This window comes from Anabrus simplex, chromosome 3 (assembly GCF_040414725.1).
Source record: "Anabrus simplex isolate iqAnaSimp1 chromosome 3, ASM4041472v1, whole genome shotgun sequence".
In the NCBI taxonomy this organism is placed as follows: domain Eukaryota; kingdom Metazoa; phylum Arthropoda; class Insecta; order Orthoptera; family Tettigoniidae; genus Anabrus; species Anabrus simplex.
In genome coordinates, this window is record NC_090267.1 from 239,413,679 (window position 1) to 239,434,331 (window position 20,653).

At 36.4% G+C, this 20,653-nt stretch overlaps 1 protein-coding gene across 1 annotated transcript in view; it reads left to right on the plus strand.

The window, feature by feature from the left end:
* Ctr9 (RNA polymerase-associated protein Ctr9) overlaps positions 1–20,653 on the plus strand; it is a 346,065-nt gene that overhangs the window by 285,283 nt on the left and 40,129 nt on the right. Inside the window, exon 18 of the mRNA XM_067142937.2 lies at positions 4,536–4,672. Coding sequence (XP_066999038.1) covers positions 4,536–4,672 — 137 coding nt within the window. The remainder of the gene's footprint in view (positions 1–4,535; positions 4,673–20,653) is intronic.

Below are 20,653 nucleotides of genomic sequence, written 5' to 3' on the forward strand. Positions count from 1 at the left end.
TGAAAAGAACACAAGCTGTGGTCGAATAAACGATCATTCTGTGATGCAAGATACCACTCACTATATCTTACTCTTGTGGCTGGATCAGCAGGTTTTAAACAAACCTGTACGATTTGATGTGTAACAGCTTTGTAGCTCTGTGTGCAGAAGAAACTGAAACCCCTACTTGTTGTGCTAATTTTGTTAGTGTTTTATTCGACGACCATTCAGGATTGCACCATTGTCATTTACCTTTTCCTCTGTTAAGAATGTTTGTGTGCGTGCATGTTTGTTATTTTTTTTTTTTTTAGCACTGAGCCAGTTGTTTCAAATTTATTTACAGTTACATGAATCTGTGCTCATGAAGGTGCCACTTCACCAGGAAATTGCTGAACAAACACATTGCGTACCCGTCGAGCCGACTCGTTCGACAACATGATAAATGACAGTCCATTTATATACTAAAGAATATTAAGCATATGTGGATGTCGTAATTTTTCCGTGTCTGTTGAGTAGGTACATAACAAAATCCTTCACACTGTGACTATTACTCACTTATTTAAAAATGAAACAATATTAAAATATTCATGAAATAAAATGCTCAATCGTTGGACTATGTACTCACACTTGGTACTTATCTGATTACTTACACATACAATAGTTGATGGGCGTCAATTACAAATAGATGTAGTAGCAATAATAGAATGAGAATCTTTAATATCTCTAGGGTGTGAGGTAATAAGCTTACTTTGACAGCATAACATATAGGTTCTGGAAAAACAAGATTGGCGTTCAGTTTCCCCATTAAAATGCGAGATTATCTGATCTACTTATTGAAATGAAACAATTAATTTATTTGATACTAAACAAAATATATTCTTGAAATGCTGATTTTAACGAGTGAGATTTTTAGTGCGATAATTCAAAAGATAATATAAAACTCTGACATTATACCTGAAGGAAACTGTAGGCATTAAATTTGAAATCCTCCTGACTGGACATTTAAAAGTTGTACAAGAAATTTATCCCTTACTGGTTCACCTAATTGTACCTTGAACACATTGAGTGTTATTGTTGGTATCAGCTGTAGGTATCTCAAGCCTAATTTATCAGCTGTAGGTATCTCAAGCGTAATTTGGTGATGTATCCTTTTAGTTTCACAAACGAGATATAGGATGGCTTGAAATTATATTCACACTTCACAATCAATTTTACAAGTAATTCACTGATAACTCTTAGTCTGCATTACGATGATTCAACATTCGGCCGTCACCGAACTGACACAAGAACTCAACCGAACAGATACATGAAACACACTCTGAACGTATAATCCATTTGGTCACTGACGATTACGTATCCATATCACTGTTCCCTATTCGTCTCCTGCCAATTGACTCCAGTTGACTTCATGGCAAGTCTCTCCATTTGTCTCCTTCCAACCAACTGAACTATCCAACTGACTGCCGCTATAGGATACACCTCTATATATATACACGAGTTGTCACCCACACATCTCTCAAAATAACTATGATGTCACTCACCCAGCTACAAATGTTCCATATTGTGTTGAAATAGCCTCCGGCGAACTAGAGGTTACCTAGATATGATCTCATCGCTAAATGCAAACAATGACAGAGCAATGACTTGACAGTTACTGTAATAGTATTACACCCTATCTTGCAATGTCAAAAGTTTTCACAAAAAATATCCATATCTGATATTAGGCAGTTAGTCTCACTCTACATGATTTTAATGCTAACATGCACGCGCGCGCGCGCACGCACTCTCTCTCTCTCTCTCTCTCTCTCTCTAAATTAAATATGTAACCAGCCGGGCTGAGTGGCTCAGACAGTTGAGGCGCTGGCTTTCTGACCCCAACTTGGCAGGTTCGATCCTGGCTCAGTCCGGTGGTATTTGAAGGTGCTCAAATACATCAGCCTCATGTCGGTAGATTTGCTGGCACATAAAAGAACTCCTGTAGGACTAAATTCTGGCACCTCAGCGTCTCCAAAAACCGTAAAAGTAGTTAGTGGAACGTAAAACAAATAACATTATTATTATTATTATTATTATTATTATTATTATGTAACCATAGTTTTCTAGTGCGTACACAAATAAATCATAATAATAATGAACTCGAAAAAAATAATAATAATAATAATAATAATAATAATAATAATATTGAAAATAATAAATGTTGACAGTTGACATAAAATGTGAATAAGGAAATAGTAAAATGACGCAGTGGCGATGAATACACATCAGAGCATGGAAACGTGACGGATAATTTTCAATACGCAAAATTAAATCATGTACAAGGGAACACTTATAGGCCTAAAAATGACAACTAAGAGAGGAGAGTGGAAGGTGCGGGGGCCCTATGAGGTCCATGGGAACGTATGGCGTTATGGGGGAGAAAAGACTTACAATAATACACCCAGCAGACAAATAATTATTGAGAAAATGAACATACAATTATAAATGACCAAATAAATGAACTGTGGATTAACTGATACTTGAGGCACAAAACAAAAGATGAGTAAGGGAAACAATTAAGCTCTTCGGTCACAGACAAACTTTGACATAGAGATTCACGTTAAAGTTAAATTTGCGGAATGAAAGGAGGCCACCTCGAAAGAATCAAAATTTAATTGCGCTATTCAAGAGAGAGTGTTACAATTACTTACAATTACAAGTAGAATTAGAAAAGAAGGTCTGCCTCCGAGAACAACACGTTGCGGACTAGCATTAATAGCTAAGTCATGCAAATGCACTATTTTGGAAAATGCAGAGAACTAGAGTAAACTCCGGCACACAAGATGGAATTCTACATAATTACTGAAGTTACATTAAGGGGGAATAGTCCGAAACACAAGAATGCATTTAAATAACATAGTGCTTACCTTGGCCGGCTGAAGACCTATTGCGGGACGGACGCAAAACACATCCGCCCGCTGTAGTGATCCAGATTCAAAGACGTGGACAAATTAACTCGCACACGCGAGGAGTCACAAACAGGAAATAGAGTGATTACAAATAACCAATAGCAACACTCCAGTTTGCCACATTCACCAATTAAAAATACTAATATACTGACCAATAAAAACACTTGTACTTTGGCTAGTGAATTCGCATATTAGTGGATATTACAAAACGACGGGAAGGGCCACTTACACATGGCACACCCTGCCTCACAAGTCATGTATAAAAATCCACATCCCCTTATATTATTTACAGAATAATTGAATTTAAAACAGGAAATGTAAATACCCAGATCTCTTTGAACATAAATCTTCGTCATAATCCATTTCTTCATTTGTCTAAATGTGGAATAATTTTTAAATAAGAAAGCTATATACAATAATTTGCGTTGCATAAATTCTTCAGTTTTTTAAATGTTTTTGTTTACCCAAAATGATGACAAGACACAATTTACATAACATTACATAACGACTTGTGTTGCTTCACTGATTTCTGTTCACTGCTGTTCAACAACGGCCACAAAATACAATAAAGCAGGTGATAATTAATTAATACATAGTGAAATCAGATTATAGAATTGAATCAAACAATATCAATAGGTACAATGATGATGATGATAATAATAATAATAATAATAATAATAATAATAATAATAATAATAAAAACAACAACAACAATAATAATGCTTGTAACAGGATTTGAAGTTTTACAACACGGTGCCCTAACAAAGTTTGACAGGCGCCTGGTAGCTGTTCCTCACACTTTGGGAACCTCTGGCATACAGGAAAAACTATGAGAATTGTCCGACCGTATGTAATTTCAGTCTCAACACAATTTTCCATTTCAGTGCTGCTTGTGAATTAATTTATACCTGTTGGGCTCTTCAGTCTGCCAATACTAACTTTGAGTAAACAAATTTATAAACTGCCTGAAAGAGAAAACATATTGTAACAGTATTATACTTGAAAAAGAAGCACCTTAATGAAAATAGAATTAAAATAGAAATAGTTTATAAATTTATTTACTCGGTTAGATTCGGCGAACTGAATAGCCTAACAGTTATAAATTGAGTATAAATTGAAAAAAAGATGGCTTCAGGTATTACAACAAAAGCTTGTGAATTACACTTTCACCTTGTGATGTCACTTCATACATATCCTGTATTTTTGTGCATACTTCTTATTTCTGGTCCCAGGTAGTATCCTGAGTGTTTAGTAACCCATTAGATTGTAAGTAAGTTACTATGTATGCTTTTCTTACTACTGCAGATTGTCCATAAGTTCAATAGCATATTGTTGTTGTCAGGACAAAACCTCCTATGTGATCATATTTTTGAAGATATACTGACCCACAGCACAAACATTATGAAGAGCGAGAACACCTTGACAGTCTTCACACAATATTGTACCTTAGATGACAAAACCTTACTAGCCAAAATTCTAAGCTAAAATATTTCACATAAGAGGTTTTGTCCCATCAGCGACGATATGAGAGGTTGCCCAAATACACATGTGTTTAGTATGTTAGATTCCTGAAATCCTGTTGGAAGTAACCATTGTTTTACCCTGTTGTAGGAGCCAAAGGGCAAGCCCAAGAAAATTTCAAAGGACGATGGTTTGTCTGCAAAACAGAGGGGCAGAATTGTGTCCAAAGCAACCATTTCTACCAGCGAGAGTGATAGTGATGGTAATCAGCGGAAGGTGGCAAGCGGGTATGTATTCTTCTCTAATTTAAGGTTATTTAACCATGTGGTTGAAGCAGTGTTCTTCCTAGGACCTTTATAATGGGAGCACCACCCTGCCGTTTTTACAGACTGCCCAGCAAACATAACCTAGATATGCACTAGTTACATAATATTAATACATATTTCAGTTATTAGGTGTTCCAAATGAAAATTAAAGTATGTACAACTATTTATTTATTATTGTCAGCATAATTGCATCAATTACATCAGAGTTAAATTGTTGGGATTGACTACCACATAGTTTCTTGTGCGGTGTTACATAATTTGAACAAGCAGTAGAACCTTAGACTTTAAAAACACTTCGTTATGTCTTGTTTATGATAATAACACTAAAATAGAAGTCTTCCTCTTGAACATTCGAGATTTTCTTCTTTAGATGCGAAACAGTAAATAGTTTCACCTCGTTTCCTTGATACAGCATCAGCCCAAAAGCCTGTCAGTCAATCAATCAATCAGTCAATCAATCAATCAATCAATCAATCAATCAATCAATCAATCACTACTGAACTGCATTTAGGACAGTCGCCCAGGTGGCAGATTCCCTATCTGTTGTTTTCCTAGCTTTTTCTTGAATGATTTCAAAGAAATTGGAAATTTATTGAACATCTCCCTTGGTAAGAGATTACAATTCCTAACTCCACTCCCTATAAACGAATATTTGCCCCAATTTGTCCTCTTGAATTCCAACTTTATCTTCATATTGTGATCTTTCCTACTTTTCAATTTTTCAGTTAATGTTTACCTGTCTTGTATTAATGTTGATGCCGTGAGGAGAATAAATTGAAATTGTAGGCGTGATACTGTATAGGCTTTTGGGCTTATGCTGTGTCAAAAAAATAGGTGAAATTCTTTACGTTTCACAGAGAGCTGTGCTCTGCGTTATCAGAAGAAAATCTCGACTGTCCACAAGAAAGGCTTTTTAAACAATGACTCTTTAAATTTAGATGTTATAATAGAAGTGGAAATGGTACGTTCATTTGCCACCAGATGGCTCACAGGACGTGGCACAGCGCTAGCGTTCGAAGCAGAAGCTGACCGAACCATCAGAATCAGTCTAAGAGGTTCACATAATATGTGTACGTAACATAGACAGGTGTATGACATTGACACAAGCCTGGAATGAACATCTGGTGATGAGGAACGTATGAATGTGGAAAACACCGAGACGAAATAACAATAGTGAAGGGACAGGGAAGGGAACTACCTACGTAAATTCTTAATGGCTGGCAGCCAGGTATTACTTAATTGATAGTCAGTGTCTCTGTTCAAATTATTAGGATTTCTATGTATTTCCACAGCTTCCCGTATAATCCTGGACGTGTAGTGTCTAGTGTGGGTAAGAGCTCGAGCATCTTGGAACATGACTTCATGACCCGACGATAGAACGTGCTCAGCTATTGCCGATTTATCTGGTTGGTTAAGACGAAGATTACGTTCATGTTCCTCGATACGGGTACCAATGGACTGGCATGTTTGGCCGATGTATACCGTACCGCAAGTACAGGGAATTTTGTATACCCCAGGATGTAAAAGTGGGGACAATTTATCCTTGGTTTTACTCGGACTGTGAGCAATTTTAGTGGCGGTGCCAAACAAAGTTTTTATATTGTGTTTGTGGAGGACCTTGGCAATTCGATCTGTGGTGTTGTGAATGTAAGACAAGTAAGCAGTTCCCTTCACTTCTTCACATTAAATTGAAATTGTATCATATTCATCTTTCACGTTGTATTCCCTGCCTGGTTACTCATTCCTGCCACCCGGCTGATGAAAATTTCCGGGGAGAACACTGGGTTGAAGGTCATATTACACGTATTGAGAAACTAGGATAGTCGCTCTATATTTACTCCTCTCTTCTCTATACCCTCCTTCACCATCCACCTCTTTCTGGGCCTTCCCTGTGGTCTTCCTCCTACTATTTTCTCCATAAATACTCACTTTGGAACTCTATTCTCTTCCATTCTCATCATCTGTCCATACCATTTCAACTTACTGGTCTCTGTCATGTCACCGATTCTCTCTCTGATTTCTATGTTTCTGATTTTATCCTTTTGTGTCTTCCCAATTATTCACTAAGGAATTTCATCTTTTGTGCTTGGATTCTGTTTTCATCGTGTTTTGTTGTTGTTGTGACCACCATGTATGTCAAATTTGGTAATACAGTAGAAGTCTGCTAGAGTGAGTACAGGATATAACGAGAACCTCGTTATAACGTTAGTTTTTTCTGTCCCTTCAAAATTCCTATGTTAAACTGTGAATTATCCTTCGGTTACAGCGAGAGCTCTATCACTGGCGCATCCATTATTACGAGCGATTAAGCATGCACAATTTTTTTCTGGTACCGATATTTATGCACTTAGCCCTTATATTGCATGCGATCGATCATCTTTGGTATAGTTTCCTCGCTATGTCAACATTCGAAGGGGATGTCGGAGTCAATTAGTAAAACACCGTGTTAGTTCAGTCTTGCTCGTATTGTCTGATATTCAATTTCTATGAAACACTTTTCCCCCTGTGGGTGGATAGAATAACACCCACGGTATCCCCTGCCTGTTGTGAGAGGCAACTAAAAGGGGCCCCAGGGGCTCTGAACTTTGGAGCGTGGGTTGACGACCACAGGGCCCTTAGCTGAGTCCTGGCATTGTTTCCACTTACTTGTGTCAGGCTCCTCACATTCATATATCCTATCTGACCTCTCCTGGTCAACTCTTGTTCATTTCCGATCCCGACGCAGCAATGATGGAAATTTTTTTATAAAGAATTGTACAGAAGAAAACTGGGCATTTTCAATTCTTGAAACATCTCCAACTTTTGCATGTTTCAGTACTCATCACTGAGAGGGAACTTGTTAATATCATCATTGTTGTCTCTCTGATTCTCAATGGAACTTTTAATAAAAGGGAACTTTTGATCATTTTTGGTTTAACAAATCTGCATGATGATGATGATGATGATGATGATGATGATGATGATGATGCTTGTTGTTTAAAGGGGCCTAACATCTAGGTCATCGGCCCCTAATGGTATGAAATGAGACGAAATGAAATGACAAATTAAAAGCCCAAAAACATCCACTGACTACAATTCAAAACGCGAGGACGATCGTTTTAAATTCACATCCATCCATCCGTCCGTCCGTTGGCGTAAGTAATCCCCAGGCAGTCCGTTGCCTATCTTCTAAAGAGATAGCAACGAATGTGCTTCAGAACCAATTTGTAGCTCTTCAGATTGATGACTGTGCTACTGTTGAGAGTGAGAATCTGACAGATGACACCAAATGGGCTCGCTTGATGAACATTCGTGGAGCTGATGGTATTCCTAAGTATGATAGGATATCCAGGCTAATGCTTCCTGTTCTGACTCTACTGCACAGCAATGCTGAGTGTGAACGTGTGTTCAGCTTGGTGAAAAAGAACCAAAATCAGTTAGGTCCTCAATCTGAAATGAAATTCTGGATTCTGTTTCTGTTTTGAAAACCAGAATTACTGGTCCATGTTACTCGAGTAGCTTTCCCCCAGGATTTCTGAAGAAAACAATGAAAGCAACTCAACTCCCTCTGTCCTCTCCAACCTGTGATGGATAATAACCTGCATACTGTGAACTTGACAGAATTTTGTAAATAAGTGTACATGTTTAGTTTAATTTTGACAGTGACATTCATATTGTGACCTGCAAGTTTAAAGTGCAGAAAAGCACTGTTTGTGTACTGTGTGAACTCTTCCCAGTGTTAAGTGAAAACAGATGAGCACTCATCACGATGAAACTTTGTGTAAATATTTAATTTCAGGGGTGATCATAACATGCATTTGACTTGTATTAGTCCGTTTTCACTACTGTATGTTTCAAGACTTTGCAACACGTGTGTGTTGTTAAAAGTTTTCCACTTTAGGATCTTCTGGATTTCTCGTTTTGAAAGTTGGCAGGTATGGTATCATTTCTCGCTATGTACACTTGCAAGCTGTCTCATAGACATTCGAAGACGATATCGAAGCTGATTACTAATACCCGTCGACTGCTATTCTCTAAAAGAAAAATCAAAATGAAAGAGGATTACACACTTTTATAATAAATGTGTAAGTGACCTAGCTGATAGCAGTTGTTAACTCGTTAGAAATAAAGGCTGAAGTAAATGATCGTTTAATTTTAATGTTATATACTGTACCATTATGTTACAATCTAGACGCAAATACAAAAGAAAAAGGGGCAGACAAAATGGCGCACGACAACTTCAGGCAGTATAAATATATGAGAAATGTCGTGGAAACTGAGATCAATCTAAGTTTAGAAGGCGCAGAATTATAAAGGCCATATATAAGAACATTGCAATGGAACAGGTATTGTTTTAAAAAGTAATTGAAACCTAATTCATTGTTTACTGGAAGAAAAAATGGATTGCATCAAGTAAGACATCAGAGAAGAAGGAAGACGGAATCTGTAGTCGTTATGGAACGAAAGAATAATTTAAATAGAAGATTGAAGCATAATTGCGAGCTATATAGAAGAGAACAGCAATTGAGATATGGGGAAGATCAAAGATGTTTAAATTTAAATACCGGCGTAAAGTGATATTGAGACCACTGCAGAAAAGAGGCGAGAAGTCAAAACTCCATACTTCAGGCAATATAGTATACTGAAGAGTGATTAAATTAGCAATTGGAATCCATAATTAGCCTGAGAAAAATATATTTATCAGCAAGAAAATATATACACATAGGAATAGAGACGCAATTCCACGTAGAAACAGCGAGATATATTATGAGGCTAAATGAATATTTTAAATATGTATTCTACCAATCCAATCTTAATTTCTACTTTCTTGAACACCTGTAACATCATGGAATCCTCTTAAGCTGAGGGAGAAGATTACCTAGGATGCCATAACAAAGCAGAGCAGCAGGAATGCACCCGGACCAGAGATGACTTCTGGAGAGGCGGTAACCGGCCGCATGGAACTCGTGTAACATCCGACGAAAAGGCAGCAGTTCCTAGAGCAGTGATGAGATATGAGATAAGTTTCTTGTTTGAAGGTATTTATATCATTAGATGAAAATAATTTCCTTCAATTAAATATTTAGTTCAGATTTAGTTTATGTACCAAATTCTAACCATCAGCGACAGATCTTAATCATAATTGATTAATTGATCATAATTGATTCATTGATATGTATACTGGCATGTGAATTGATATGGTTATGTTGATGCTTTTAGTGAGTATATCGATATATTATACTAATCTGATTGGAAAGGCTATTCAGATATGATTCTGAAAACATTGGGAAGAATGCATGTCTTGTAAGATGTAGATGAGCTCTAGGAGGCAATTATACTGACTAACATGACCGCACCTGTATGAATTAAAGGAAGAGATGGATCCTACTTGAATTATATGGGTATTGCAGAAGTAATATCGTCGAGGGAGAATAATATCATAATAAATGAGATGTTATAAGGAGGAATGATGAAATGAGAAGAATGATGGCTAAGAAGATATAGATTTAAATTGTGTATTAGTAGAGACGTTAGGAGTTAAATGTTTATATTTCAAGAAGTTATATGTAAGAAGAGGATGTTAGGAAGTTGTATGATACATATCGATAGAGGATCGTATTGAATAGATATTATAGGGTTAGGTTCATGTTGAGAAGAGTATATTAGCAAGAGATTAGCTGATTTTTACATCAAATTAAGACGCACAGTGATATAGAGTAGTTGTTAGCCTCCACATGCATAATGGTGAAGATAAAAGGATATATGACAAGAGTAATCGACATATTTAGGATCTTTCTTTCCCAAGCAAACTGTAGGTTGAGATATTGAGCAAATTCAAATGAATGGCATGGTGGAATATGAAAATGAGGTTAGACTATGATTGAGGGTAGAATATATCTGAATGTTTGGCACATCCTTTCGTTTACTATACTAGTGGATGATAAATGAAAAGTATATTTATCTTGTTTACGTTTGCTAATATTGCAGATGAGTTTTAATATAGGAGAAATAGATGAATATTTCATTTCTAACAACATTTTTTGAAGGTATGGTGACAATCTATAGCCATATTAAGGAAACTTATCAAATATCTCGGATCTCACAAGTGAAACACAAAGTCATAAGAAACCAATTATGAAATTTCCCAAATAATAAAGCGAATAAGGATGAAGGTCTTGTGTAGGGACGTCAGATATATTAAATATGAATGAAGTTGGATGAAAATCAACTGATCTACATGAATTATATTTCAGTAGGGCATATTATTCATCATTATACCTTTTTTTTTTTCGATGGAGGAGTCGAAGTGTGATTTATATGTTACCAGATGGTGATAAATAATCCAATATTTTGAAGTTCAGTATTGAATTGATGAGTTATTATCAAGAGGAAGATCCCATTTCAATTGTGATTCATTGCCAGATAGAAATGTAAAATATGTTTGATTTTGATTGAAAGCCCATTGTTCTTTTCTCGTATTAACAGAATTTATTTTATTTTTTCATCAGATTAGCATGCTAATAAATTAGTATAATAAGTTGGATTATAATTTATGAAAAATAGATAAGATATGTAGAGTTAAGCTAACATATTCCTTTGCGTTAAGAATTATTCATATTGAATGTCGAATGAAGACGTCCACTGACAGAATTGATTTATTGAGCGATACTTAGAGGACTAGAAGGTGATCTTTCTCGTAACCTACGGTGAATAAGTAGAATATTGATGAAATAAATTTTTTCCCTGAGATGCTACCGGGATTATCTACAATCTGACTTGGACGCAGGTGGGGTAGAATACTGAAATTAAGTAAGAATGTGGTACACCTCAAGATATGGCAGAGTACATCACTGATTTCAGAGGATAGTTTATATTTTCTCGCGTCTAGTTAAATTTTGGAAAGGCTCCCATGTAAATTTGTAGAGAGGAGATAATCATTTCTCTACGTTTGCCTGAAATGTGTTTTCATGATACATATTATGCCCTTCCCACATCCAGAGTGGTGTACGTAAAAGGAATCCCAGCCATCTTCTCAGGGTGCTTGAATATACAGTATATTTTATGTGGAATTAGAGAAAGGTTGATATGCAGAGTGTGATGTTACCTAACTTTCAGTCTATTTGATGGGCGTCTCCATCTGACGCATCAGTGGGTCGACATAAACTCCTTGTCTTAACTCTAATATTCCTTATGCTACTGAAGAAATCTATAAGAAAGAGAGAGGATCCACAAGGGATAGCTGCCCTAGAACAAGGGGTACAGTATGGTAACAGCATCAAATTATTATCTATTTTTGCACTATTTATCTTAGGATAAAATGAGCTTATATATATATATATTTTTAATTTTGAATTTCCCCTGTTGTAGCCCTACAGCTATCCTCGATCAGGAAAACTTTATTTTTCTTCACACATACCATACAAATGATGATTAACCATCGCCAAAGAATCTTGTAAAACATCTAAACAAATATCTTTTAGATACGAAACGGGAATACCAAAACGAAGGAAGAAATTCACTGAAAATTTTGTGACCGAAGAGTAACCCAATCACTTCCCAGCAACTGGCGGGTATGTGATACTTTTCTTCAAAGTACTTAAAACAGGGTTCGTAGTGTGTCTTCTTTTCAGAATCAACTTCTTTGGCTTGTGAACTGTTACTCTCAATGGATCAATAACAACGCCAATATTTCTCTTCCTGTCAATCGCGACACTGTCTGCACGTTTACTGGATCCATCACTAGAGCATACCTGCCAACTTTCCCGATTTAGGCGGGAGACTCCCGATTTTCGACAGTTTTTCCCGCCTCCCGATTATTCTATCATTTCTCCCGATTTTAGCTTATTTTTTGGTGAACTTCAAACATTTATTTTCAAATCCCGCAGTTTCAGCTTTTTTACGCCAGTGGCCGGAAATCCTTCACTCATTGGCCGCTTTCAAACGAAACATCGACGTTTATGAATGCGAGAAATGTTCGCGAATGTACGATGTTTATTGAAACCTTTATATCGCGACGCGTGTATCGATTGTCAATCTCTCGTTCTGGCGTTCTATGTTGGTGTTCGTTCACATCAGTTTAGTCGATTCCATTCTCTTCGGTCGATTCTAGAGACTCGTCGCTAGATATTGAGTGTTTCTTAGTAATTTAGTGACAGAATTTCAATGATAACTACTATAACTACTAGTGACTTTTCTAGAGATTTTACGAGCCATTTGGAGACAATTCAGACTAATTTTTATTTATCTCGATATAAATAAAACAAGAGTTTTGTCCGTACATTGCTCACAATTTAAAAAGAACGATATTTGCGTACCGGTCGCGACCATCCATAGTAACAAGGGGATATGCACGTTTTAATTTTCCGTCATTTCTGTATGTACGTACGTGCGTACGCACGCTCATCACGAGAAAACGGCTGAAGAGAATTTAATGAAAATCGGTATATAACGTCGGGGAATAAGTCGCTACAATCTAGGCCATAAATAATTTTATTCACGCTGAGTGAAATGGTAGTTTAGGGGAAGGCCTAAAATTTAATTCTCAAATATTTATGTTATTATTGGCCCTATCGATAAATACTACATAACTAAAGTTATATATTATAAAATTTCCTATCATTTACGTCTTATACATTTTTACCGTACCGGCTATGTTGATAGAGATATTCATGGACTCGGATTTTTTTGCTAAGTCCATATCAGTGCCGGGGTACGTGAAAATTGGTGAACAGAATTTTATGTAAAGTCGCGGAATAAGGAATTACAGTCTACGCTATAAATAATTTTATTCACTCTGTTCAAAATGGTAGTTCAGGGGAAGGTGCCAAAAATATTTTTAATTACCTATCTTACTGGTCATATTGAAAAGTACTACATAACAAAAGTTACAGAGAATACAATTTCCGATTATTTATGTGTTATTAAGTTTTACCGTACCGACTACAATAATATTGGTGGTGATGGTGATTAAATTGTGAAGATAATTATAAGAATGAGAAAAAAGTCATGAAGGAACAATTGTTTAAATAACACAAGAGATTGTCGTGAAAGAAAGGAGGATTCACTTGACATTGGATGCTCTAAATCACAGATTTGGAAGAAAACTGAGTGTGAAGGCCTCCAATATAGAAAGCTCATAAAATTGATCAGCAATAACATTACATTGATCATTGTTTGTTGTGATGTGCTTTGTGTATTCTGCTGCCATTTATCTCCGATAGATAGGATTACTGCTGCGTATTGAGTATAACAGCCTGCCTTAATATTGGCGGGAAGTAGCTGGGGAGTAGGGTGTTAGATCTCTCTCTTCTTTAGCATGCCATTCCTCTGGTTCATAAATTTTATGATACTACTGTTACGTAACACACTGGATCAGCATAGTATTCCAGCTATTCAATCCCTACTCTGAGGCAGTGATTGGAATGAGCAGTGTGCACACTTAAACGGAATAATTACACAGGAGTATTCGCGGCTGTCTGCAGCCTGGTCATTCTAGATCTGAAACTTTTGAACTGTTAGATCGACACCGTAGTACATTTCACTAAAAGTGAGAAAATGTGCTGTTTTCATTTTATCGAATATTTCATATGACAACATTGCTTTTTATCGCAACATTCATACTGGCGTCATTGTAATGACCTATGTTGACTTTAGTTGGGAAAACTATAAGGACAGTCTTTCTGACAATTCCGTAGCGAAGCACGGGTTCATCAGCTAGTTATTTGATCCAAATAGCATTGCGCTTTGCATTATCGCACGGGCACTTGGTGCAATATATTAATCTATGCATTTGCTAAGTAGCCTAATGGCATCTAAGTGCATGACTGATTCTCACATGCGTTCATACTATTTTCAGCAGGCTTATCAGGGACCGATCATCTCACTCACATACTTTCTGTGAGGGAATAGAGATGTGTAATTTTTAGCCTTGTAGTCTCGTATAGCTACAATCGGGCTTTGAGACAATAAGTATTATAAATATATTGTAGTACTGTATTGTGCAAGACATGTAGAATAAGCAGTTTTGATCAATTGTATCTCCTGATTTTTCCTGATTTTCATATCAAAATCTCCTGATTTTTGGTTTTGTAAAGTTGGCAGGTATGTTAGAGATACAGTGCACTTCTTCAAAGACTTCAAATCTGCCAGATTTTTTGAGAAGTTCTGCAATCCTGCTCCTGACCCTATGGTGCCTGTTATTTCTCAATAGTTCCCCTTTCGAGCAGAAACCAAGAACATGAGGGAGGGTTTCTATCTTGTTGCAGTGACGGCAACGGTTTTCTTGGCTTCTACCGGGAACTCTTCGGACTGCTATCACATTACAGTTCATTTTAATGGCATTAGTCCATTGGGAAGGTGAAAGTCCTTTCTTCTTTGTAATCCAGGTGTTTGATTGTGTCCATTCTGAAAAATGCGAGACACCTTTTCCATGGTGTGGTAGTTCTTTTCCATGTTTCAAACTGCTAATCTCTCAGTTTCTTCTGAAGAATCTGTACCTTAGGTTGTTCATCGGGAGCGAAGCCAAGGCTTCTCAGACTACCCTTTATTTCTTGTTGATAATTTCTTGTTTGTACCAGAAGTGGGTCAGCAACAGAGTCCAGTCTGTTACAGATGTTAATGTGTTGAAGGAAAGCTTCCCATGACGCTCTCATAATGCCCAGTCCACGACATTTTTTTGAGCTGTAGAGCATACAATCTGGACAATCCGTTGGTAAACCAATTATTTCTTTTACTGTACTTCTGATTAATTTATCAACATCGTCTAAAAACCCGCGTCTGAGTTTTGATAAGGGTGCACACTGTAAAGGATAAATCAAACTCGGCCAAATGTATTGATTTATAATGTTAATTTTCTGATATGGTTTAAGAAAAATTGAGTTCACAAGTCTCAATAAATTATCGCTTAGTTTAGTTATAATGTTCCTTTCATCTAATATTATTTCGTTGTTGTATGTAACATCCAAATATTTAAGGTTTTCCTGCTTATCAGTAGATGAAACCTGAAGTCCATTGATAGTCCTAATAACAACGTTTATCAGTTGTCCATTCTCAATAACTATAGCTTTTGATTTAGAAGTATTCAGTGTGAGCCCTACTTTGGAAAGGCATTGGCTTGATGTGTCAATCATAAGCGCTGCTGATTTTTAATCTTTAGATATTAACGCAATATCATCAGCAAAACCTAGCGCTGCCACATTGTCGATATCTTGCACAAGATTGTGGCCGAATTGAGAAGCATGTTCTAAGTCGTTTAACTCCCTTAACATGAAACCAATTGCCAAATTAAACTGAAGAGGCGATCCTTGAGCTACTCCCCTATGTACTTGAATTTCCTTAGTTCGAGTGATCGCGTCTATTTCCACATGAATCAAATTATTCCTGAAAAGAGATATTATTAAAGACTTTAGCTTCTTGGGAACAGATGTCGAATTTGGTGCATATTCCAAATGATTATGACCAATATTATCAAACGCTTTGGATATATCTAGAAAAGTGATGCACAAATTTTTTTTTTTTAAAGTTTCGCATCTTTAAGACAACTGTTGACAAAGATGAATTTACGAATGTACCTGGTGTAGACACAAAACATCTTTGCTGGGTTGATAAGTCAATGAAAGGTCTAATTTTTCTTTCCAGACTTTTTTCGATGATCCTTCTTAAAATAGAATAAATTGTTATTGGACGCCAGTTACTAAGTGCATTTGGATCTCCTGATTTAAATAACAGGATAGTACGACCTCTTCTAAAACTTCGCGGAACATAATCCCAGGTTAACATTATATTTGCTATAATACTGATGATTTTCGAACATTCGATTTCCTTTATGACCTTAAGAAATACTCGATCAGGGCCAGGAGCAGTATCAACATTTATTCCCTTCATAGCTTGTTGAATCTCCTCGTCTGTCACGGAACAGTCATATTCGTTATACTCATCATCAGAAGAAGTGTAGTTACTTAGAACAGCAGGATTTTCTGTGCCTATGGAATTTGAATAGAAGTCATATACTTCCAAAGCAGGAAGTGTACTTTGTTTACCTTCAGTATTTGTCATAATATTGTGAACAACCTTCTTTCTTCTGTAATAGTAATAATGTTGAATCAGATCATATTTATACTGATTTCGTTTCTTATCCCTAAATCGTTTATCACGGTGCTGAGGATTGCTACAAGTAGAACATTTTGAAGGTTCATGTTTAATTTGCCTAGCCTTTCGAGCTCTGAAATATTTTACTGCTGGATGTACAGGATCTTTGCATTTAGATGTTGCCCTACGCAAAAATTCAGTGAACTTCTCTATTACACTGTCAAATTTTTCTTCATCTTTAACTCCATTTTAAATTTCTACGAACTGTTGTTCCCAAAACATTAAATTATCATCATCGGAATTCGCATCCGAATTATAAGTTTTGACAGGACGGGGTATCAGATCATCCTGCACCCCATATCGCTGGGTAATGTTTTGCCTGTGTTTATCGGGATGAGCATGAACTATATGAATGTTGACACAACGAAATGTTTTACCACAATACGGACAAGTATCAGGATTACTGTTCCCATTTACGGTTATGGTGTTCCTCGCCATTGCTGATAGTTTCAAATATATTATTGACAGAAGAATTTAAACTATCATCTGATTCTGAATCAGATTCTCTATAATTAGGGCGATGATATCTACCCAGGTTAGAATTGACTCCTGTGTCCAAAGATGATGTTGATGGTGGGTCTAACGTCAATGATGGTAGTAATGAATCAGTGCGGCTAGCATGATAAACTATATTTTCAGAGGTTAATTTGTCCTGATGCGACTTTGATAAGTGTATACGCAGACCAGTAATATTCTTAAAATTCCTACAATTAGCTTGCGATAGCTCAGTATCTCTTCTGTCCATCCTTGGTGTAAGGTTATGTACCAGACATTCATGTAAATAGCATTCAAAATTCAAACAGAGTGAATTACCTACCGGTGCTAAGGGCCACTTACAATTTTTCAACAGATGCTTCAGTCTCACTTGCTGACAAATTTCATCAGCGGCCTTGGAAAGATTGTATTCATGACAATCAAGTTTATGCTTGTGTTCATGCCCTCATGTCATTGGCTTTATATTATTACCATTTTGGTTTTCCACTAATATTTTATATGAACTGTTTTTAATTAGAATTTTAATAGAAGAAGTTTTAGTCTCCGACAAGATTATAGTTTAATCATAAGACAGTTTTCCATTAGCATCTTTATATATTGTATCACTTTTCACATTTTTATATTCTGAATTTTAATAACTGACTAAACTTTTTTAACTTCCACTTTTAATTTAGTTGTATTGTTGATGATTGTGTTTAGGCTGAAGATGCCCTTAATTGAGGGTGAAACATGTCCCATGTAACTAAGAATCTATTTAAATAACCACTATAAGTGAAAATATAAGTATTGAATAGGTGGAACAAATTAAAACACCTTTATTATTGTTGAACTGTAAAAAATTTTCAATACGGACCTAAAATGAGGTTTATAACATGTAACATACCACTTAGTCGAGCAGCTCTTCTTCTTTCTCTCAATTCTTCCCAACCCAAACTTTGCAACATTTTTGTAACGCTACTCTTTTGTCGGAAATCACCCAGAACAAATCGAGCTGCTTTTCTTTGGATTTTTTCCAGTTCTTGAATCAGGTAATCCTGGTGAGGGTCCCTTACACTGGAACCATACTCTAGTTGGGGTCTTACCAGAGATTTATATGCACTCTCCTTTACATCCTTACTACTACCCCTAAACACCCTCATAACCATGTGTAGAGATCTGTACCCTTTATTTACAATCCCATTTATGTGATTACCCCAATGAAGATCTTTCCTTATATTAACACCTAGATACTTACAATGATCCCCAAAAGGAACTTTCACCCCATCAATGCAGTAATTAAAACTGAGAGAACTTTTCCTGTTTGTGAAACTCACAACCTGACTTTTAACCCCGTTTATCAACATACCATTGCCTGTTGTCCATCTCACAACATTTTCGAGGTCACGTTGCAGTTGCTCACAATCTTGTAACTTATTTATCACTCTATAGAGAATAACATCATCCACAAAAAGCCTTACCTCCGATTCCACTCCTTTACTCATATCATTTATATATATAAGAAAACATAAAGGTCCGATAATACTACCTCGAGGAATTCCCCTCTTAATTATTACAGGGTCAGATAAAGCTTCACCTACTCTAATTCTCTGAGATCTATTTTCTAGTAATATAGCAACCCATTCAGTCACTCTTTTGTCTAGTCCAATTGCACTCATTTTTGCCAGTAGTCTCCCATGATCCACCCTATTTAATGCTTTAGACAGGTCAATCGCGATACAGTCCATTTGACCTCCAGAATCCAAGATATCTGCTATATCTTGCTGGAATCCTACAAGTTGAGCTTCAGTGGAATAACCTTTCCTAAAACCGAATTGCCTTCTATCGAACCAGTTATTAATTTCACAAACATGTCGCATGTCAAACTTACTGGCCTGTAATTTTCAGCTTTATGTCTATCACCCTTTCCTTTATACACAGGGGCTACAATAGCAACTCTCCATTCATCTGGTATAGCTCCTCCGACCAAACAATAATCAGATAAGTACTTCAGATATGGTACTATATCCCAACCCATTGTCTTTAGTATATACCCAGAAATCTGATCAATTCCAGCCGCTTTTCTAGTTTTTAACTTTTGTATCTTATTGTAAATGTCATTGTTATCATATGTAAATTTTATTACTTCTTTGGCCTTAGTCTCCTCCTCTATCTCGACATTATCCTTTTAAACAACAATTTTTACATACTGTTGACTGAATACTTCTGCCTTTTGAAGATCCTCACATACACACTCCCCTTGTTCATTAATTATTCCTGGAATGTCCTTCTTGGAACCTGTTTCTGCCTTAAAATACCTATACATACCCTTCCATTTTTCACTAAAATTTGTATGACTGCCAATTATGCTTGCCATCATGTTATCCTTAGCTGCCTTCTTTGCTAGATTAAATTTTCTAGTAAGTTCCTTCAATTTCTCCTTACTTCCACAGCCATTTCTAACTCTATTTCTTTCCAGTCTGCACCTCCTTCTTAGTCTCTTTATTTCTCTATTATAATAAGGTGGGTCTTTACCATTCCTTACCACCCTTAAAGGTACAAACCTGTTTTTGCATTCCTCAACAATTTCTTTAAACCCATCCCAGAGTCTGTTTACATTTTTAGAAAAATTGGCAATCACATAAGTTTATCTACGTCAGATTGAACACAATTTAAAACCACATTAACAACTTAAAACTGTGTTACGATTATACTGTACCAAAGTCCATATTTTCTACAAGTCCGAGACTTGCGAGTCTTAAACCATGAATTGATGAAAACGTATGCAAATTGGTTTGCTCACTTATAAAATAACGTGGATTTAAAAGAACAACAACTTAAAAAATAAAATAATCTTGAAGAAACATTAGCTTAATTTATCACACTTCTTAAAACGTGACATAGAATCGTATTAAAATACTTCAATAAAATCTTCAGAGTCGCTTTAATGGAGCTATCCTAGTGAGGTGGAAACGAACAGTCGGTCCTTTAAGATGTTAACAAGTACAACGTTCCCAGTTCAATGCGGACCTGTAATAATAGGAATGTAATAAACTATCACTTAACTGAAGAGGCAATATATAAAATTACGTCTTATAATATAAACGTTTTTACGTGAATCACCTCAAAAGATCACTGTCCATGTGAAGCAGTGAAGTCTAGCGAGCAGTGTTGTGATAGTAATCAAGTGTCCAAGGTTGGTCGGGACCGAAGGGGGGCGGAAATAGGGGAAAGTGGGAGGAGCAACTGAGGAACGGCAACCTGTTGGAGCTCCGGAGGGCGTGGTCATAAAAAGCAACTAGTAAAGCTATTACACATAATATGAAACACCGTCCTATTGACCGG